General features: G+C 48.6%; 6 protein-coding genes across 6 annotated transcripts; 2 read left to right on the top strand and 4 right to left on the bottom strand.

Annotated features, from left to right (window-relative positions):
* Positions 1-75: 75 nt before the first annotated feature.
* On the bottom strand, positions 76-630 carry LTR84_007427 (uncharacterized protein; the record flags this gene model as incomplete). The annotated part of the gene is made up of 1 exon (XM_064850980.1): positions 76-630. One exon carries the CDS (start codon positions 628-630, stop codon positions 76-78), a length of 555 nt encoding a protein of 184 aa, XP_064702249.1.
* A 1,432-nt stretch (positions 631-2,062) lies between these two features.
* Positions 2,063-3,277, bottom strand: LTR84_007426 (uncharacterized protein; the record flags this gene model as incomplete). The annotated part of the gene is made up of 4 exons (XM_064850979.1): positions 2,063-2,462; positions 2,534-2,910; positions 2,970-3,037; positions 3,100-3,277. The coding sequence occupies 4 exons, from the start codon at positions 3,275-3,277 to the stop codon at positions 2,063-2,065; spliced, it is 1,023 nt and encodes a 340-aa protein (XP_064702248.1).
* A 2,291-nt stretch (positions 3,278-5,568) lies between these two features.
* LTR84_007425 (uncharacterized protein) lies at positions 5,569-8,112 on the bottom strand (the record flags this gene model as incomplete). Its single annotated transcript, XM_064850978.1, has 3 exons — positions 5,569-6,079; positions 6,143-7,272; positions 7,324-8,112. 3 exons carry the CDS (start codon positions 8,110-8,112, stop codon positions 5,569-5,571), a joined length of 2,430 nt encoding a protein of 809 aa, XP_064702247.1.
* Positions 8,113-12,458: 4,346 nt separating this feature from the next.
* Positions 12,459-14,011, top strand: LTR84_007424 (uncharacterized protein; the record flags this gene model as incomplete). Its single annotated transcript, XM_064850977.1, has 7 exons — positions 12,459-12,537; positions 12,624-12,808; positions 12,857-12,893; positions 12,953-13,020; positions 13,073-13,455; positions 13,507-13,574; positions 13,632-14,011. 7 exons carry the CDS (start codon positions 12,459-12,461, stop codon positions 14,009-14,011), a joined length of 1,200 nt encoding a protein of 399 aa, XP_064702246.1.
* Positions 14,012-14,455: 444 nt separating this feature from the next.
* LTR84_007423 (uncharacterized protein) lies at positions 14,456-15,546 on the bottom strand (the record flags this gene model as incomplete). The annotated part of the gene is made up of 2 exons (XM_064850976.1): positions 14,456-15,390; positions 15,450-15,546. 2 exons carry the CDS (start codon positions 15,544-15,546, stop codon positions 14,456-14,458), a joined length of 1,032 nt encoding a protein of 343 aa, XP_064702245.1.
* A 554-nt stretch (positions 15,547-16,100) lies between these two features.
* Positions 16,101-18,200, top strand: LTR84_007422 (uncharacterized protein; the record flags this gene model as incomplete). The annotated part of the gene is made up of 2 exons (XM_064850975.1): positions 16,101-17,776; positions 17,834-18,200. 2 exons carry the CDS (start codon positions 16,101-16,103, stop codon positions 18,198-18,200), a joined length of 2,043 nt encoding a protein of 680 aa, XP_064702244.1.
* Positions 18,201-18,244: the final 44 nt, after the last annotated feature.

The following is an 18,244-nucleotide window of genomic DNA, read 5'->3' as shown; positions in this document are numbered from 1 at the left end:
AACTATGAACCTGCCATGCAACCCTTCCTACCCAGTGAAGATAACCCAAGTGTTTTAGAAGTTATCTGCAGCCTCCTACATCTTGAGCACAGCAGACTGCTGAGGAGGAGTGGTGGTACCGCCGAAGCCGATGTTCCACGTAGCCGAGTTGAACTCGCTGAAGATGGTCTGGATCTGGTAACCCTTTGGCCCAACCACATTGGGGTCGGTGCCGACGAGTTTGGTATAGAGGATATTGATACCCTTGGCAATTGTCTTGTCGAAGTTGGCCACCCATCTGAAGGCGATGATACCATCACATGTGACTGAATCCATCTTGATGAGCTTAACATCCACCGGGGGCTGTGCACCTTGACCACCAATGAACGCAGTCTTGTTGGGGAAGGTGTAGCCGTCGAGCGGTGCTCCGGTGAAGAAATTGATTGAAGAGGAGGTGTCGCTGAAGTGAGCGTCGGCCAGAAGGTTCTGTGCGTTCTTCTCGTCAAATTCCGTCAAGGTCTTGATAAAGTCATCAACGATCTGGTGGGCAGTAACTGCGGGAATGCAGTTATCTCTTTGCGTGAGAGGAAGAACAGATGCGGAGGCGAGGGCAAGGAGCGCTGCCGAGCTGAAAAGGCTGGAGAAATGCATGTTGGTCGTTTGAAGAATCGAAAGTTGTCTTTGAAAGCGAATGAATATAGCGAGTGTGTTATGTAGTGAAAGTCGAAAGCTTGCTGAAGTGAGACAATTAAGTGTTTAATGAACAACACATTCACAGTCCAAAAGACGTGGGCGGGAAGATGACTTTATACAAAGTTTGGATTACGCTTTTGCTGTGCTTACTTGCCCCTGCCACTATAGCGATTGGGTTACCTGTGCAGTAATCAGTTGCTGCTTGTACCTGACTTCAGGAGTAGTCGCCCACGGGGCGGAGTACTGTCCTCAGCTTCGAAATCAAGCACTAGCCTGGGAAGAGTAACAGTTTTGATGTTCATGGCGGGAACTCGTGAGATATCAGGTTTGAAGTTTGAAATCATTTACGTGAGAAATATGACACAGTCCCCGGTCTCAGTACAATACTTTCAGGCCAAGCGGCGATATAGAGGGGATTGCAACAACGGCACCGCAGAAGAGAACAGTAGTCCCTGCACGCAGAAATACAGCTAGCATATCAGTGCTTACTCAAAATCTGAATCTGTTCCCTTGGACCATTTAATTCATATTGAGGAAATATTTCAATCCTGCAACGGCAGCCGGCGTGCTACACGCCGAACTTGAGTCTGGCTGCTTTATCAAACCAAACAAATTGCTCCCAATGAATAATCTAGCTAGCAGCTTGAAGTAGTGTACCTGTTGTTATGAGTGTAATCATTAACAGCCAGTAGTTAAATGCTGACAGCAATCGGTAGCCCTCAGCCTTATTGATTACAGTCTATTCTTGTTATCCTAGAGTTGACGCCCACAACTCATCCAAGTATCCGAATTCTTGCAAAAGGTCCTCAATTGAGTGCCTAACAGACCCTTTGATTTCTATAATACGTTCTTTTGTCTCATGTTGCAATATTGTGGTTTGTGGTTGGTGATTTTGTCATGGTTGGTCGCTAGTTCAATCTCGTATATCAATACAAGCTGCGTGAGGCGATTACACTCGCCTCTTGATGAAGGTGCAGTACCTGGAGATCGCCAGTTGGATTATTCCGGACCATCTGTTGAATCCTCAATGCCACTGAATAGCCGGCTTCTTTTGAAAATCACGAATATGAGAGGGGCAAGAAGCAGCGTATTCAGGTATCTCGAGAATGCCATCCTATTAGGAGGCGGAGGGGGACTAAGTGCTTAGGATGCCACGATGACACCCGAACCCTGTTCATCGAAAAGCGTAGCTGGGGGCCTTTTTTTGTTCTCGTGTGAAAGAATGAGGGCACTTGGTGAGGGAGCTTCTTCAAAGACTTGTAAACTACTGGGTGGTGTTACAAAATTACAGAACGCTAAATAGTCAGGAAAGACGAGCATCAAAACTGGGCCTCGTATTTGCATGGCTGGTACAACTATTCTTCCGATGTCTTTTGACCGGGTTCATGTTTTAAGCCGATATGTGGTTCTCTGTAACAGACCAATTTTGCTTGATATGAATGGCCTTGTCATCATCCACCTCTGTACTAGTGTTGTCCAGCTGTGACCTGACAGCGGTCGTTTCATATTGCGTTTTGGCAACCCGAGATAGTTCCACTGTGCTATCATTTCGCTGATACGAGGCGCCAGGAGGATATGGGTTGGACAGGTATTCTGGTCTGCTGGTGGAGAAGAATCTTGGGAAAGCAAGGCTGAAAAGTGGGCGGAGACTAGGCACACAGGCACAGATGATACCAATGTTGAGTTCGGCGCTCGACCATGCGTGGGCTGGTGGTCCATCATACATGATGTCTGTCGACACACTGGATGCGTGCAGAGACTGTAGCCTGAGTATGGCAGTAATGCAGCCGCTGTTGATGTCAGCCATGGTGTTGTGAGCAAAGGGAAAGATGTGCTATAGATGGGAATGGATGAAACTTACAATCCAGCCAGTCCGAACGTAGCCATCAAGGTGTATTTTTGTCTCCTTGGCAGGTGCAAGCTTCGGAGAACTGGCATAGGCAAGATCAACACCGCGATGTCGGTAACTATGGTGAAGCCGGCCATGAAGTACCACAGCGGAGGCTGATTGAGACAATGACCTCCCACGATCGTCTTGTCCCAATTGAAGGCGACAGGAAGACACGAAAGGGAAGATGTGAGCACCAAGACTGAGCCACCGATCACGACAAGGGCCATGAGCGCCCAAGCGAGTCGTCGGAAGGTTCTGTGCACAAAAAAACGCAGGTATTGGAACAGAATCGATGTCTTGAGGGTTAACAGTCCAAGGCTGTACATGATGATGCTGACATATAGTAGCTGAACTATTCTGTTAGCACATAGGCTGCAGGGACGCAGTGAGCACTGGAAAGGCTGACCTTGAATATCGTAACGAAAGCCTCGGGAGCCAGATCAGCCGTATGCTCGCCAAAGCCATTTTTCACTTCTACCAGGCTCCGTGTCAGAAGCGACGATGAGAATTCATGGGCCCAGTGTTGTTCAACTCACCAAGGCCGATCACAGCCGTGAGTCCAACAGAGAAGATGAAGGCCAGCACAATCAAGTAGTCTTCAACTCCAGCATGTTTAACCAAAATGAACCGAGAATACATGCGCGAGAACACAAGAACAGCAGCCAAGCCTGTAACCACAGCTGCAGTCACGAACGTTCGAGTACCTGGATGCATGGTTACAGTGGATCACCTAACTACCGCTCTTGAGGACGATGATATCGAACCAAGAGTCAAGCGAGGAACCTGGGAATCCATTCGCTATTTACACACCTCCGAGTAGGAGTACTATATGGTGCATAATTGTACGTAATGTCCGCTCCTCGCCCAGGTTGAGGAGCAAAAGAATTAGAGGGCAAGTGTTCCCGTGTTCTGTCTTGCTTCCAGGGGATTGTCAACTTTCCCGGAATAGCTTTGAAATGCATTTGCAGCTCCAGCCTCCATTAGTACCATGCTGAAACCCACAGCAACACGAGAATGGCGCACATTGCCATGCTCAACATAGATCCCAAGCCGCTGTCGTCCGAGGTGAGTTGCATGCCCTTCTGATAGCCTGAATCAAGTAGCTTGTCCCAAACAATTGCAGATTGATATGTGGAAGAGGGGCAAATCAAGCCGTAAATAGGAGTCTTGTCAATGATATTCCGAATCACTGATCGTGTGACTATCCAACCCCGGATGCGAGAGAGAAACCTGGGGATTGTGGTTTCTCAGACCAAACCGTCCAGTCGTCAAGAGAAATTTTTGTGATTGAGTTTTGATACCTGAAAAGCTAAAAGGGAGTTCGCTGTGCTGGTACACCGCACCTGGTAATTGACCTCGGGAGACTTTGATTGTGGCTTGGGGGTTCGTTGCAACAAAACCTGGCACAAGCATGAAGTGCAGTACCTGCAGATCGTGTCACTCAGAGAAGGCTAGATGCCCTTAGTCAATGTCGGAAAGGGGCATCCGTGCTATCTAAGGCACAAGGTGATCCGCCCTGGACCGTAGCGAGAACTCTCGTTCGCTGAGTTAAGTTTGGTACCTAAACGGCCCGCCGGCTTTTCACACCGCAGGTGCCCAACCTTGGGTGGTTCAGGACATCACATTCACTAACAAATGTCAACACGAGCTGGGCCGCATGAATGAGACAGGTGATTGCAGGTCGCCTTCCCCGCCTCTGAGATGATTAATATGCACAAACTCGGTGCAGATCAACAGGTCGAATGCAGGTTTAGGGCCTGGCTGGGTGTCATTTTCGCACGTTCTGCGAAAGAGGTAAGTCACGGCACCAGAGACTAACTAGCATGGTGAAAGGAAGCTGAACGTGGTTCTTCCGACCATCTGGGCCTTGATTTGTTGCGCCTATTTGATATGCATATGTTGTGAAGAATTGTCGTGACCGTTGCTTCAAGAAGCGAAAATAAGCGAATTCTTGGAAAGTGTCAGTTCACGAACTTAACTAAACATCGACTTTGTGCAAACCTCGGGAACCGGGTGTGTGCTCGTCCCACATGGTATCCCACCTGACTGGGCTGTCGATCACAAGCTGCGATTTTCTCCGCATGTACCTGTACTTGCACCGAACGCAGCTGTTCTTTGGTCCGTCTATGCTTGAAGAAAACGGAGATGTGTTGATGTGCCCTGAAAATAACGAATTGGTGGGAGATCCTGAGGAATTTCAGGGGCGCAGCACATTACTTACTCTTCATGGCCGCACAGCCTCGGAACTCGACAAGATGAAGAGCCCACATGATGACTTTCCAGCAGGTAATTAAGTGTGCGTCTTTTGATGCCTGGCCAGACAGGAGATTGATTTGTGAATCTAGTGCAGAATCTGGGCATCTGCTACCTGTCCTTGTCCCTGCAAGCTACATCTGGAGGCAATGCTGGAACACCTGCCTCTGGGCATTGTTGCCCCACAACTTGTGCTTGTGCTAGTAAGGATCGTACGATCTAACGGCTTCAGAGGAAATCTTTCCCCCAACTAAAGACAGTGGATCTCCTTAAGATACGAAGCCGCAGGCATGTTTTCCTAGTCTTCCGACATGTAGATTCACAGAATCATGTACCTCGTATCCCTCGCGCTAGTGGCCCCTAGGGTGGCCTCTGGAGTGCCGAGTATACCCGGAGTAAAATATTTGAATAGTTATTTCATGGACCTGACCCCTGAAACCCATAGGAGCACAGGCCCGTTTGGTGCTAGAATGTTGTTGTTGGAGAATTTATTGCAATTATCTAGACTCTAGAGGCTTATTACAGATACAAAAAAAGAACTACCATTACCAGATCAATGTACTCGTCCCCGGGTCCTTGAGAGTGACACTCAAAATTTGAAGCAGTTTCTTGTCGCAGAGAAATATTTAGAACACGCCACATTTTCGTTTAGTCAGCCAATACGAGCTGTCCAGGAGGTGTCGCCAACATCGACCATCCCCGAGAATGATCCCTCCGTGGGACTAGGTCCCGTGCTCGGGCACGGCTCAAGATCACTCCTCCTTTTTCGAAGCAAATATAGTAGACGGTACAAAATTAGTCCCAACGCTCTTCTCGTAGTCGTCCTGCACAATATCAAGATTGAACTCGGCTTCTCCAACGAGTAGCTTCGTGTCCTCCAAGAGCCCTGCAAGATCCTCAGCCAGCATCGTTGTGCTCAGCTGCATGACTGCAAAGGCTGAATAGCCAGGCTCGCAGACGTGCTTGGTGTTCAGAATATCAGTCTCGACTCCATCCAAGGCTTCGCCTAGGTGGTAGGGCTCCGGCGTTCGAAGATATGGGGGAAGTGGGCGTCCTGAAGTTATTGCTCCGGAGAGGATGGCAAGCAGAGAGGTCACTCCATGAGATGTGATTTCAATTGTGGACATCACTTCCTTGAAGTCCTTCGCCCAGGTACTATCAGTGGACAGAGTAGTTGCGGCTATACTGTTCGTATGTGTGTCCTCTGGCAGCTCTTTGAAGGTTTTGGTGACGAAGGCTATCATTGCGGTAAAGCGCAGAATACTAGAAACATTGGTCAGGTCATCGTAAGAAAGGACTGTTACAGCCAAAAAAGGGACGACTTACTTTCGAGTGCGGTCTAGCAATCGTTCATATGTGTCTCTCGGGAACTTACCCCCAAAAGTCGGTTCCCATCTCATGAAATGTAAATGATTCTTCATGCCTTGAATGAGGATGAGCTGTTTCGCAAACAGCTTGTTTCGGGCCTTCTCAACCCTTCTGATCGGACTGGATTTATCTGCCGGATCTCCGCCGAGGTCTCTCAATCGGAGTACCACTGCCTTGTGCGTGGAGCTATAATATTGGCCAAGTAGGTATTCAGTCTTTCCGAGATCTTTTCTCATCTCAGCTCTTGCAGTGTTCACTGTCGGAAAATAACTCAAGAATGAGGCGACACCAACACCTCCGAGAACGGCGGCCAACCTGTAAGGGGCCAGCTCATATACCGGGTGAAACACTTGCCCATTGGAGATGGAAATAGCTTCTCCGACTTGTTTTACCTGAAGTTCGTACCCGACGATCAGTATAACTGTGATCATTCCGATCATAGGTATGACAGGGTCATCGGGCTTCGTCACTAATAGATAGTGGTAGAGAAACATAGTAATGCCAAGAAAGACAATTACCCCAGCGGTATGCCCGTCGACAATATACCAATCAATATAAGAGAAGACCATGGCCAGGAAGGTGCCGAATATGCGGACGAACTGCCCATATAAGCCAGACCCTGCTGTTTGTGACATACTGATGGAGACCATGATTGAACCCCATATGATACGTTGTTTGATGTAGAATTCTTGCGAGTTCCTTAAAAAGCAAGTGATGGCAATGAACATGGTTCCCGAAGCCACCTTGAACCCGAACCAGGACTCGCCGGAACCAAGAACCTTAGGTATAACGCGAAACTGGTCCGTTACGCGTTCGTAAAGATTGGTTGGAGGGAGATGTTCCGGGTCTCTAGTCACACCCAGCGCATCGCCTAGGTGCACGGTCGGAGTTCCACTGCGATAACTGTAAGTCTGATAATCCAGATTGCTGTCCTCGCGGGTGAATAATGATTTCCCCCATTTCTTCATTTGCTTCAGAGTCGGCACGATCAACCGTTTCTTCGCCATCGTGCCATCAGTGACCTTCAAATCAGCAAAGCGTACGAGGTCGAGGATTGCTTTCGCGGTAGTAACGATGCAGTATTCAATCTAGGTTTGTTTTAGCACAGCGTAACCACTAAAGGCTCTCGTTCAACTCACATTCAAAATGAGATACAATTGAGATTGATGTCGTTGACTAAGTGGGTTTTTGGATGTTGCACCGGGAACACCATCCTGACCAGTCAGGCGACACCACTCTTTCAACGGCTCTTCCCTCGCGGTTAGGAAGTCTTGGATGGTTTGTTCTAGAAATGTCGCAAATCCTCCGCCTTCCGCTGTGGCGCCTCTTGCAAGAAAGTCCTCTTTGGTTGAAAATGCAGGTTTTCGAGTAATCTGAAGAGTAAAGAATGCGTAGTCAAGTCCTTGGAGCATGGCTTCCCATATGTCGTGCGTCGATGCAGATAAGTTCACGAAAAATCTCTTCCAGAGCTCCTTTTCGCTTTCGATAGGTATGTCGCCGGGTGTTGTAGATCCGAAGTCTGGCGTCGCTCTATTTGCCTCAATGGAGTTCCATCCACCAAGCCTTTCCACTCGATGTACTAGCTGCACGACTGTCTCCATCCCAGTGATGGGCACGAGGATATTTTTCATGAGCTTCATGATGGAGACGAAATCACCTGCTCTCAGTTTCGACCAGGTAAACTCCCGCTTGACATAGCGGATCTGGGAGTGTACCTTGACCTGGTCTTCCGTAGCCTCAGCAGTGGCAGACCTCCATGCTTCTGCTTCAGGCCATGGTGATTTGCTGCCAGCGTTACTCTCATAATCTGTCTCGCTACCACTAGATGCATCACGAGTGTTCCAGTCTCTGGCACTCAATGATGCAATGAAGTCTCGTTGTGCATCTAGAACAGATTTAAGATGATGCAGGTATTCATTTAAAACCATCGTCACCAGGTCCCTGGTGGTGACCGGTAGTACAAGAAAATGAACGGCAAAGGCAATGCCAAAGCCCACGAAAAACGTATCGAGTAGTCGTTTGACTATGCCATCTGGTGAGTTTCAATTCATGTATTGCGCAGTGGGCTTACTGAGTGAGTAGACATGTGGCATTGTTGGCAAGATGCAGCCATAGGTCGCCGTTATGTTCAAGAAGATGCCGAACACTATCAGGGGCAGGAAGTACTGCGGTCGAAATGCGCGAAAGCTATTCAAGATATCAGCGCAGAAACACCTCTCCATGATGAAATCTCTTGCTCACGTGTTATATGCCCACAATAGGAAGAAAAACCAGACAGCTTGATTTGCACTTGCAGCTGCATTGAAGGGTACCACCATTGTATGAGGAACCGGCCCATGACTCATTGCCTCTTTATCGATATGCGTGGTGTTCTTCCTAGCTTTTGTTGATATCCACATGAAAAACAGTGATAGTGCCGCCGCAAGGCAGGTCAAGAACTATTCAAGGTTAGGCATTTCAAAGCTTATAAGTTAGAGACACTTCCGGTCATTCTTACGCATGTGATAAACAACCCTGATATAAATCGGGCCCGTGGAAGAATAGGGACGACAAACAAAGACATGATTGGGATAAGATAACCGATGGTCGAATAGTGTTCTGCAACACGTGCATCTTGGTATCTGCTGATTGTGAGTGATAATCGTCATGGTCGGGCTCTAAAGGGATTCCAACATTGCTAGACCGATTGTCGGAGCCACGGCTCCCCTATAATCGGCAAAAGTCAGCCTCGAAACTTCACAGAACACCAAGTAACCATGGAAAGGCCCATCTTGGCTCAGCAGCATGGACCAAGGAACTATGAGACGTACTTGAACATCAACAATATGACAGGAAGGTTGAGCTTCAGTCCCATAGCATCGAGCAATTTCTTCATCCTTGAAGGCGGCAATTGTTTGGACATGGTGCAAGCGTGCGTTCTGCAAACCTCCCACAAGGCTTCCCTAAGAGTATAAACGACCTCGTGGCACTTTATGGCTTGGTATCACACAAGCTGCGGCACTGGTTCCAAATGCTAGCATAAATCATATGATGGTAAGAGCACCAGACGAACAACAAAGAAATGCGATTGTAGTGAATGAATTGAAGAGAGAATAAAACGGAACATCATTTCGATGCAGGCCATAATCCGCGGTACCATGCAAGTCTGTGACACAATTCAGCCATTGAGGTCTCAGATGCTCATGTAAGCCATGAAGTCAGCGATCATGATACCGCATTGGGCAGGACTTTATGTCAGACCACTATCACCTAGATTTTTATGCCTCTGGAAGCGTGGACTATTTCGATTCCTTAAGCATTCACAGCGTCGAGCAGCTTTAGATTTATGCTGGCTCATCCCAGAGAAATGATAAGTTCACTGATATTGTCGTTGAAACCTGTGCGTCCTATCTTCAGAGGCAGAAGCTTTCTGGTGGTGGCAAGGATCACAAAGATTGCAAAAGATCAACAGGGTCTAGCGCGGCCTTACTCACGAAGGAGTACTTCGTATCAGCCTCGCGCCTTCCATCCTTTTCCGGTGGCGGGATTTGAGCTCGGGTATAGATCCAGGCAATAGTGTCAAGAGGGCAGTACTATATTTGTAAAGCCACATGACTAGCTTGGCAATTGATTCGTGTCGGCTGCTTGAACGACGATGTCTGATTCCATGATTTCTCGCTAGGAGGTGCGATATTCCTCATCATGATGACAAAGGCATGTAGCTCCTGAATTGGAATAGTGGGAGGTGCTGCATGATAAGCAGTAGTCCGTCACCGTAACGTCATTTCGGTGGAGTTTAGAGTCCAGACCTTGAGGTTTTCGTAATTGTTTCGCTCGAACTTAAGGAACTCAACTCCAAACTAGTAGAAGAAACACTTGCGTCATCAAAATGGCTATTCTGCTTACCGAATACACTGAGAAAGTCTAGTTCTTCTTGCCCACCTAGGTGGCCATCTGAGGTGAGTAGACCTCGTGCCTGAGCTATCATGACGTTGCTAGAAAGTAAGCAATCGAACGCTGGTGACATGTGAGCGGAGACGAAACGCCACGATTGACGTCCATTACAGAACAAATCTGTGGCTGCACGATGATGTGAGCTGAGAAACTTGAGAACAGAGTAAGGAGTTCAGTTGTACGGGGATGAAACTCGAAGCAATTTGGGTCTGAGGCTTTGACACGTCGCGGTTGACACAGGACGGCAGAGGGTTTCAAGCCATGTACACCCTCGCTTTTAATCATTCACGACGGCAATCACCTGCATTGCCAGCCACAGGAACAACCGAAACCTAAAGGAGACGCAAGGAAAGAAGAAATCTGAATGAGCCTGTCTTGACGATCATGCAATGTGACTCGTCTCTGTGTCTGCCCAATGCAATAATAACGGGGAATCTACCTCGTGCCTCCTCTACTTATTCCAGAAGGGAGTAATGCACTTTGAGAGTTCAGCCATGAGGATGATCGACAATCTCCCGCTTCCAGAATGCCCGACATTGAAGGTCTGAGTTTCGTCGCAGATGCCATCTGGAGGGAGATTTACTAAACTTTGGGATTTAACGTCCTCCCTTCCTTCCTTGACACCTAGATGTCAAACAACTCTCGATCGTGTCACAGTCCGGGATTCATATGGGAAACTCTTTAACTTCAATTTCGCTCTGTCTTCCTTTCAGTGGCCCCTTTGGTAGAGTGGCTGGCCAAAGACTTACGCTGCTATTATTGCATAGACTTAGCTGGTACATCCCCAGCCAGGCCTCTTGGGGTTTCGTTGGTGTTGATCTCAGCTTTCACGAGCAGTTAGGTACCAATAATTAGGGGTAAGGGCAATAAATTCGCTTGTTCCTTCTTTACTCTGGACACTACCCAATTACTAGCGTATTTACGGAGACCAACTGCAGAACAGTCGCTAGCAACCACATCCAAATGTATCGCCAGGGCAGACGCTGGATTGGAAGTACTACATAGTGCGTCCACTTTCCCCGCGAGGCGCTGAAGAATTTGTCTGGGCTGCAGAAACCAACACTACGGGGGCCAGGGGCCAGGTCCCCGAGGCCCAAACGCATCCTCGTCCCCACATTGGCTGCCTCTTTGTCTGACTCGGAGACCATGAGAGTGTAGAAATCTATGTGGACCTTTTCCTGTACCCTTTCCCGTATGCCGAGGTCTCCACCTCGCTTCCAACCCCAGGATTTGCTGTGAGTGTGACGATCTTGCAATGACACTCTCTTGTAGCCACAACCCCTGTTTCTGATCGAGCGTGGAGAAGATTCGACAATGTGAAAAGTCTGTAAATCGTAGTCTTCGATGTAGCTACAGTATGCGACCGTTTATCAAAGCCTATGAACGAGGCTACGGTATTAATATTCTCGAGGGGGCGCAGGATCAATATCTACGAGGTACCCCAATTCCTTCATTTTCATAGCCAAATTTCAGCTTCCAATGGCGCACAATTTCCCTCAGGGTCGCTGAACTCTCGCCAATGCAAGGTGCGCTAGCCTGCGCCGCCCAATCGCGGATGCTACCAGCGGGTGGAGTCGGAGCTGTTGGGGAGGATTGCAACGCGCAAGGCCCAAGCAGAGCCAGGTACCAGGTCAGCAAAATCTGGAGTAGTATCCACTAGACATCGTGATCGCCTGGTCGTAGATGTCCCCTTCTGCTGGGCCATCTTTGGGTCTTGGGCCGATGCAAGCAAACTTGGCAGGTAGTAACAAGAATGGCCCTAATTGCATGCCACATGGTTGGGGCTAGGAGGACTCTGCTTGGTACCAAGGATCGAATTTGACATTCGTCGCCCTGATTCCTGTTTACAGCAGTGCCTCAAACTGTTTTAGCAACGATGCCACTTAGCGTTCGACTAGTCTAGCGAAGTGATCATCATCATCTGTCGCTCAATGCAGAAGACACGGCTCGCGGAAGACTATTGCACGTATCACCCTTGCGGGCTAACTATGTGTACCAAGCGGCCATCCCTTTTCGATTTTTCGCATATACGAACGTCTTGGATTATGTGAAAGCAAAGGAGCATACTTTTAAAGGTAAGTTTCCTCGCAACGACATCGATAGCAGGTCCTAAGTCTAATCCTTTCAAGATAGTGTTATTGTTTTCGCATCTGTCTTAATTATGGCTATCTCGCTGGGTTTATTGTGTCTTTTCATATTCATACTCGCAGTCCAAGCGCAAAATTTGCTGGATCAAATACCCTCTTGTGCCGTAAGTCAATGTCTCAAGACCACCAAGTTTGCACTGGGTTAACCAACCACTGTAGCAAAATTGCTCACTTCGAGTTCTCGAGCAACTAGCATGCGCCTCAACAGACAAAGCCTGCCTCTGTACAAATCCAGAAGTGCTTATGCAAAGCGTGGTCGGATGCTCCGCTACAGTATGCTCAGTGAGAAACGTTCTGAGTGAGTTTGATCTACCACCTGTGATTTGTCGAGGGATAGTGTGCTGACGGTCAACTCCTAGCCACGACGAACTCCACCCTAGGCTATTGCGATGTTCCAGTAAGAGATAATTCGCTGGTAATCGAGGTCATCAGTGGTGTCTTCGGAGGCCTCGCCTTCTTATTTGTCGTTCTGAGAATGTGCACGCGGATACCACCATTCAAGGCTGGGTTCGGCTTGGATGATGTCTTGATCCTTGCCGTGACTGTAAGTCCTGCCACGATCCCGTAACCTGACGCAGCTCATTCTCGACAGGTCGTGATGATGTTCACGACAGCAGCTCAATTTGCAGGTAAGTTCTCAGAGACCCGCGTGGCTGCCCTGATGGACTTGTCGTTGACATGGCTCTAGGTACCCGCAAGGGGTATGGCAGAGATCTTTACACAGTCCCGCCCGACAACATAACCCCAATACTGAAGGTGGGCATTGCGACATCTGGAGCCAGTATTTCCTTGCTCTAACCTCTACCAGTGGTTCTATGCCGGTGAATCCATGTACGATTTCTGTATCTCGGTCACCAAGTTATCGATCCTTGCATTCTATCTGCGGATCTTCACCGACCGCACCTTCAAGAGACTTACATATGGCATGATGGCAATCTGCACAGCTTATGCTGTTGCGACAATAATAGCAACCATTTGGCAATGCACACCTGTGTCATATGTTTGGACCAGCTGGAGTGGTGAGACGGAAGGGCATTGTATCGATGTCTTTCTCTTGACCTGGATCGCGACTTCGCTCAACATTCTCTTCGACATCCTCATCATCTTGTTGCCGATCCCGCATATTCTGAAATTGACTTTGACACGGAAGAAGAAGATGCAAATCATCTCCATGTTCTGTGTTGGCCTCTTGTAAGTGTCGTTAATCCTCGGGTTTGTTGTTGACTAACACCAGAGATATAGTATTACACTTACCAGTGTGGTACGTCTTCAGGCACTTATCAGCTTCCGCGCAACAACCAATTTTACATGTAAGCACAACTCTCATTCCAAATACGTCTCAAGTCACAAGCTGACCACAGTCTCAGGGGACTATGTCGGCGTCAGCTACATGTCGATGCTTGAAATTGATGTGGGGATCATGTGCGCGTGCATGCCAGCATTGCAGCTCCTCCTTCGACGTGTAGCACCCAAAATTTTCGGGAGCACTGCGGACCAGAGCTCTTATTTACACCCACACACTGGATCGCGGAGCCGAACTCGAACATTCCGCCACACTGGCAGCCATGCTCCACAGCCCAAGAGCATCACCAAAACCATTACTACCACCGTTACCGACATGCCGAAAGACAGCGACTCGGTCATGGAATTGGTAGACAATGATCGACACGATGGCCATGCAGCAAACATGGATGGTAGCTCCTTTGCCACTGTGTCGTCCGAACATCCCCAGAAACCAAATTGGTAAGACCCTGAGAATGGCTCCTTGAGACGGGTGCAGACGAATTTCCCTCTCTTTGAACGAGCACAAGAGCGGTCAATTTAGATGACTGGTGTTCTTGCACACCTCATCTTGTCGAAACGTCGCACCTGAGGCTATAGATCGAGCCCAATGTACAGAATACTCAACGACAAATTTACATACCCCAGGGGAGGCTTTGTGAGCGATTTCATGGAGGAAAAAGGCGGAAAAGTAGAGACAGGTTTAGACACAGTTATTTCGTTGATAGAAGACACCTAATTGCAACAGATAGGCATTGGTGTTGGTGTCCGTTCCATGAGTCATTCAGGCCCTCGAACAGGCGTTTCTCGAGATCTTGATTTGATTTGATTTGATTTGATCGTATCACTCTTATGCAGTGCATGCTTCAGCTTCTGCAATGTTGAGTAGCTACAACATCTGTGCCTTTGCTCACGTGCTGTGCTGTATCGTGTTGTGTAGCGTTTCCAGCCTCTTGGAGAGAACATAGATGGTTGCTGAGTTTGAGGAGATGATTCTCTCTTGTTCCGCCAATCGACCTTCACCGTTCAAAATGACCACCTTCAAAATTGCGCCATCAGGGGAGAGCACAAGTCTGCCAACCCTGTCATCAGTCCACAAAATCCGTACTTGGCTCGCATCTTTGTTGCCGCTTTCAAGTTGACGGACGCCAAATTTGCCAGACGATTCGAAATCTTCATCGGAAATTTGGTCGTCTTCCGTGGTCTCGGTCTCAGCTTCACCTCCGTCTCCGGTGCTTTTACCATTTCCAGTATGGGACTTAGGATGCGGAAGGCCCAAATGGTCTCGCACTAGTTCGATGGCATCGACCCTCAATTTCCACGCGACCAAGTCCCGACGCACGCATTTGACCAGAGCGTGGAGATCTTGAGTTCGAGATGCGGAATTGTCGCCATGCGAGAATGAGTCCTCTGAACCACCGTAGCCTTCATCAACGAGTGGAAGATACTTCTTTTCGTAATCCTGGAGTGGAACAAGCGGTGGGATAGTGTGCCGATGAATCCGCAGTTCTTGACTCGAAGCAGAGATGCGTCGACAAAATAGGTAGAACGGTTTAGTGTAGCGTCCATCCTGTTGACATATGTCGAAGCGAACTCCTAGAAGCGGATTCAGAGCCTGGCACTCTGGACTGGGATCTGTGAAGGGAAAAGAAGTTACACCTAGGGCGAGTCGGTGGACATTGGTCTTCGATGTCTGTCTCGAAGATGCTAGCAGGAGCGGCAGATCATCCTGAGTAGCCTCATCGCTCGATTCAGCCTCTTGTCGCTCCTTAAGCCATGCTTGAGCCCTGGTTGAGGATAAGATTGAACTCCTGAGTAGACTATGTCGTTGAGAGAGAGCTTGAACTATAGAAGAGTAACTGTCAATTTGAGCAGATGACTCGGATAGCGGGGGTCTTGCGTACTTTCAGCTCGGACTCGGGCTATTTCTTCATCATCGGCTTCATTCAAGGCATTGATTTGGTCGACTTCTAGAGCCGGTGAAGATGCTGCGAGAGCCATTGTGATTGAAGCTGAGCGAGGCGAAGTCGGTGTCTGTGTCTAATTGCTAGCCATACAGCTACTTGTTGACTTGATATCGATTGATCTCTCAGACTCAGTGATCTGGTTTGGCCATTGACACGCCAAGCCCACGACGCGTCAAATCGACAAGAAACGCGTTCGGCGCTTATCTAAGCTCACGTGGAACAAAATTTCTCCAAAGTCTAATTGGCCAATTCCCTCAGAAGGCCAGATTTTGGGAATTGAACAGCGCAAGGATTCGGCCGCCTCTCTCCCACTATGCTTGGTGACGGTCATTAAATCGTCTCTGTCTCTTGATATGAGTACGAAGATCCACTGATAGAAGAAGGAGGGGTGTTTTGCAGATTCATTGTCTAATCGAAATCCTATCCTCTCATCCCCCTTTCTCCATCATTCGCTGGTCGATCGATGACTGCACTGAGGCCAATCCGAGACCTTCCCTGTTCCTGTTGCTGATCCACCAGCAGAGGACACAGAGTCCTTTTCGCCTTGCCCTCCACTCGCCTCCCTCTACATGGATTTTTGTCGCGTGGATGCCTGACTCCATCTCGGAGCCTTTCACAATCCCTCTCTACCACACACGCTCCCTTTCGAACAATCAACACATCCCTACCCACAACCAAACGCAGCGCAGGACAGACACTCCTATTGAACTGAGTAGTTTCACATCACAACCTAATCAGACGGACGGGTCTCCAAGCACTACAAGCATCAGCGAGGAAGTCGAAGACTCAGATACGGACGAGTCGGAACAGGACCATTTGGTTGTCGGAAATCCAGAATCCCAGATGAGGCGTGCAAGGTCTAAAAAGAACAAGTCAAAACGATCACCGTCTCGTGGAGAATTGCGCATCGAGACTTCTCCAAACGGGCAAACGAATGGGCACGCCAACGGCAGCATGACTTCCCATATCGAGCTCCGACGCAAGCATGTGTCGAGCAATGACACTGCATCTACCGTCACCCGTGCTATAAGCCGGGATGACTTCTCTTTGGACAACGAACCTCCTCCGCCCACCCCTCAAACACCCGGAATGGTTAACACCAGCTTCAGTGATCTCCCACCCACCGACAAACGCAATTTCTTGCTACTGGTCCTTCTCTATTTCCTCCAGGGAATACCAATGGGCCTCGCAGGAGGTTCAGTGCCCTTTCTTCTCAAAAGCTATTTGTCATATGGACAAATTGGTATATTCTCCCTGGCAGCATACCCATATTCGCTCAAGCTGTTATGGAGCCCAATTGTTGATGCAGTCTGGAGTCGCCGCTTCGGTAGGAGGAAAAGTTGGATCACCCCAATTCAAACCATATCTGGGTTTTCCATGATTTATTTGGGGGGTGGAATCGATGAGATGATGAAGAAGGCTGGCGAGGATAATGGTTCTGGAGTATGGAATTTCACTGGGTGGTGGTTCCTTCTGGTTTTTCTCTGTGCCACTCAGGACATTGCAGTTGACGGGTGGGCCATATCGCTGCTCTCAATGCAGAATATGTCTTATGCCTCTACTGCCCAGACGGTTGGACTTACAGCTGGGTCGTTCTTGTCCCATACAGTATTCCTGGCATTGCAAGCCCCTGACTTTGCCAATGCCTGGTTTAGGGCCGTTCCCAAGGACTTTGGCCTTCTGACACTTGGTGGTTACATGAAATTTTGGGGTTGGGCATACCTCCTCGTGACTCTGGGGCTTGCGTTTCTGAAAAAGGAGGAAAAGACCAATGAGCGTGATGGAATCATGGAAGTCTACCGCAGTATGTGGGCTGTCCTGAAGCTTCCCAATATCCTCATAATCATTGCCATCCACCTCGTGTCAAAGCTGGGTTTCGTAACGAATGAGGCAGTTACAAATTTGAAGCTACTTGACAAGGGCTTCGGCCAGGCAAACCTAGCCCTCGTTGTCCTCATCGACTTCCCCTTCGAGCTCAGTTTGGGCTATTACGCGGGCAAGTGGTCTACTGAATACACCCCACTGAAATTGTGGTGTTGGGCTTTCGTGGCAAGACTGTTTGCAGCGATCTTTGCGCAATTTACTATCATGATATATCCCACTGCGGTCGGCGAAGCAGTCCCTTTTTGGTATCTCCTGGTGGTTATTGTGTCGCATATATACTCGACATTTATGAGTACGATCATGTTTGTCGCCTCAGCAGCTTTTCATGCAAGAATTGCTGATCCAGCAATCGGAGGCACCTATATGACGCTGCTTGCAACGTGAGTATATCCCTCATGAGAATTTACCGGTTAACATTACTGACTGCGTCTCTCCAGCGTGTCTAATTTGGGAGGAACATTTCCCAAGTTCTTCATTCTCAAATTCGTCGATATCTTCACCAAAGCAACTTGCCTACCACCGACCGATCTGCCCGGGTTTCAGAAGGCTCATCCAGATCTTACACCAATCACATCATCCTTTAGCTGCGCTCTCGAGAGCGACAAGAGCCACTGTCTCAAAGGTGGCGGCACCTGCCTCATGCAACGTGATGGTTATTATCTTACCAACGTCATGTTTGTTATTATCGGAGCGGTCCTGTTTTGGACATTCATAGAGAGAAAGGCTCTTGCGTTGCAAGCACTACCGCTGAGGGCATGGCGAGTACAAGGAGAGCATTCTTACCACCGGGTATCGACCGGCTGACGTGAAAGTTTTCTTAAATGGGAAGACAATGTTAGATTTAGAAA

The sequence above is a fragment of the Exophiala bonariae genome (genome assembly GCF_035927105.1).
Source record: "Exophiala bonariae strain CCFEE 5792 chromosome Unknown scaffold_29, whole genome shotgun sequence".
Lineage (NCBI taxonomy): Eukaryota > Fungi > Ascomycota > Eurotiomycetes > Chaetothyriales > Herpotrichiellaceae > Exophiala > Exophiala bonariae.
Note: the sequence above shows the minus strand (reverse complement) of the source record. Positions and strands in the feature narration are given on the sequence as shown.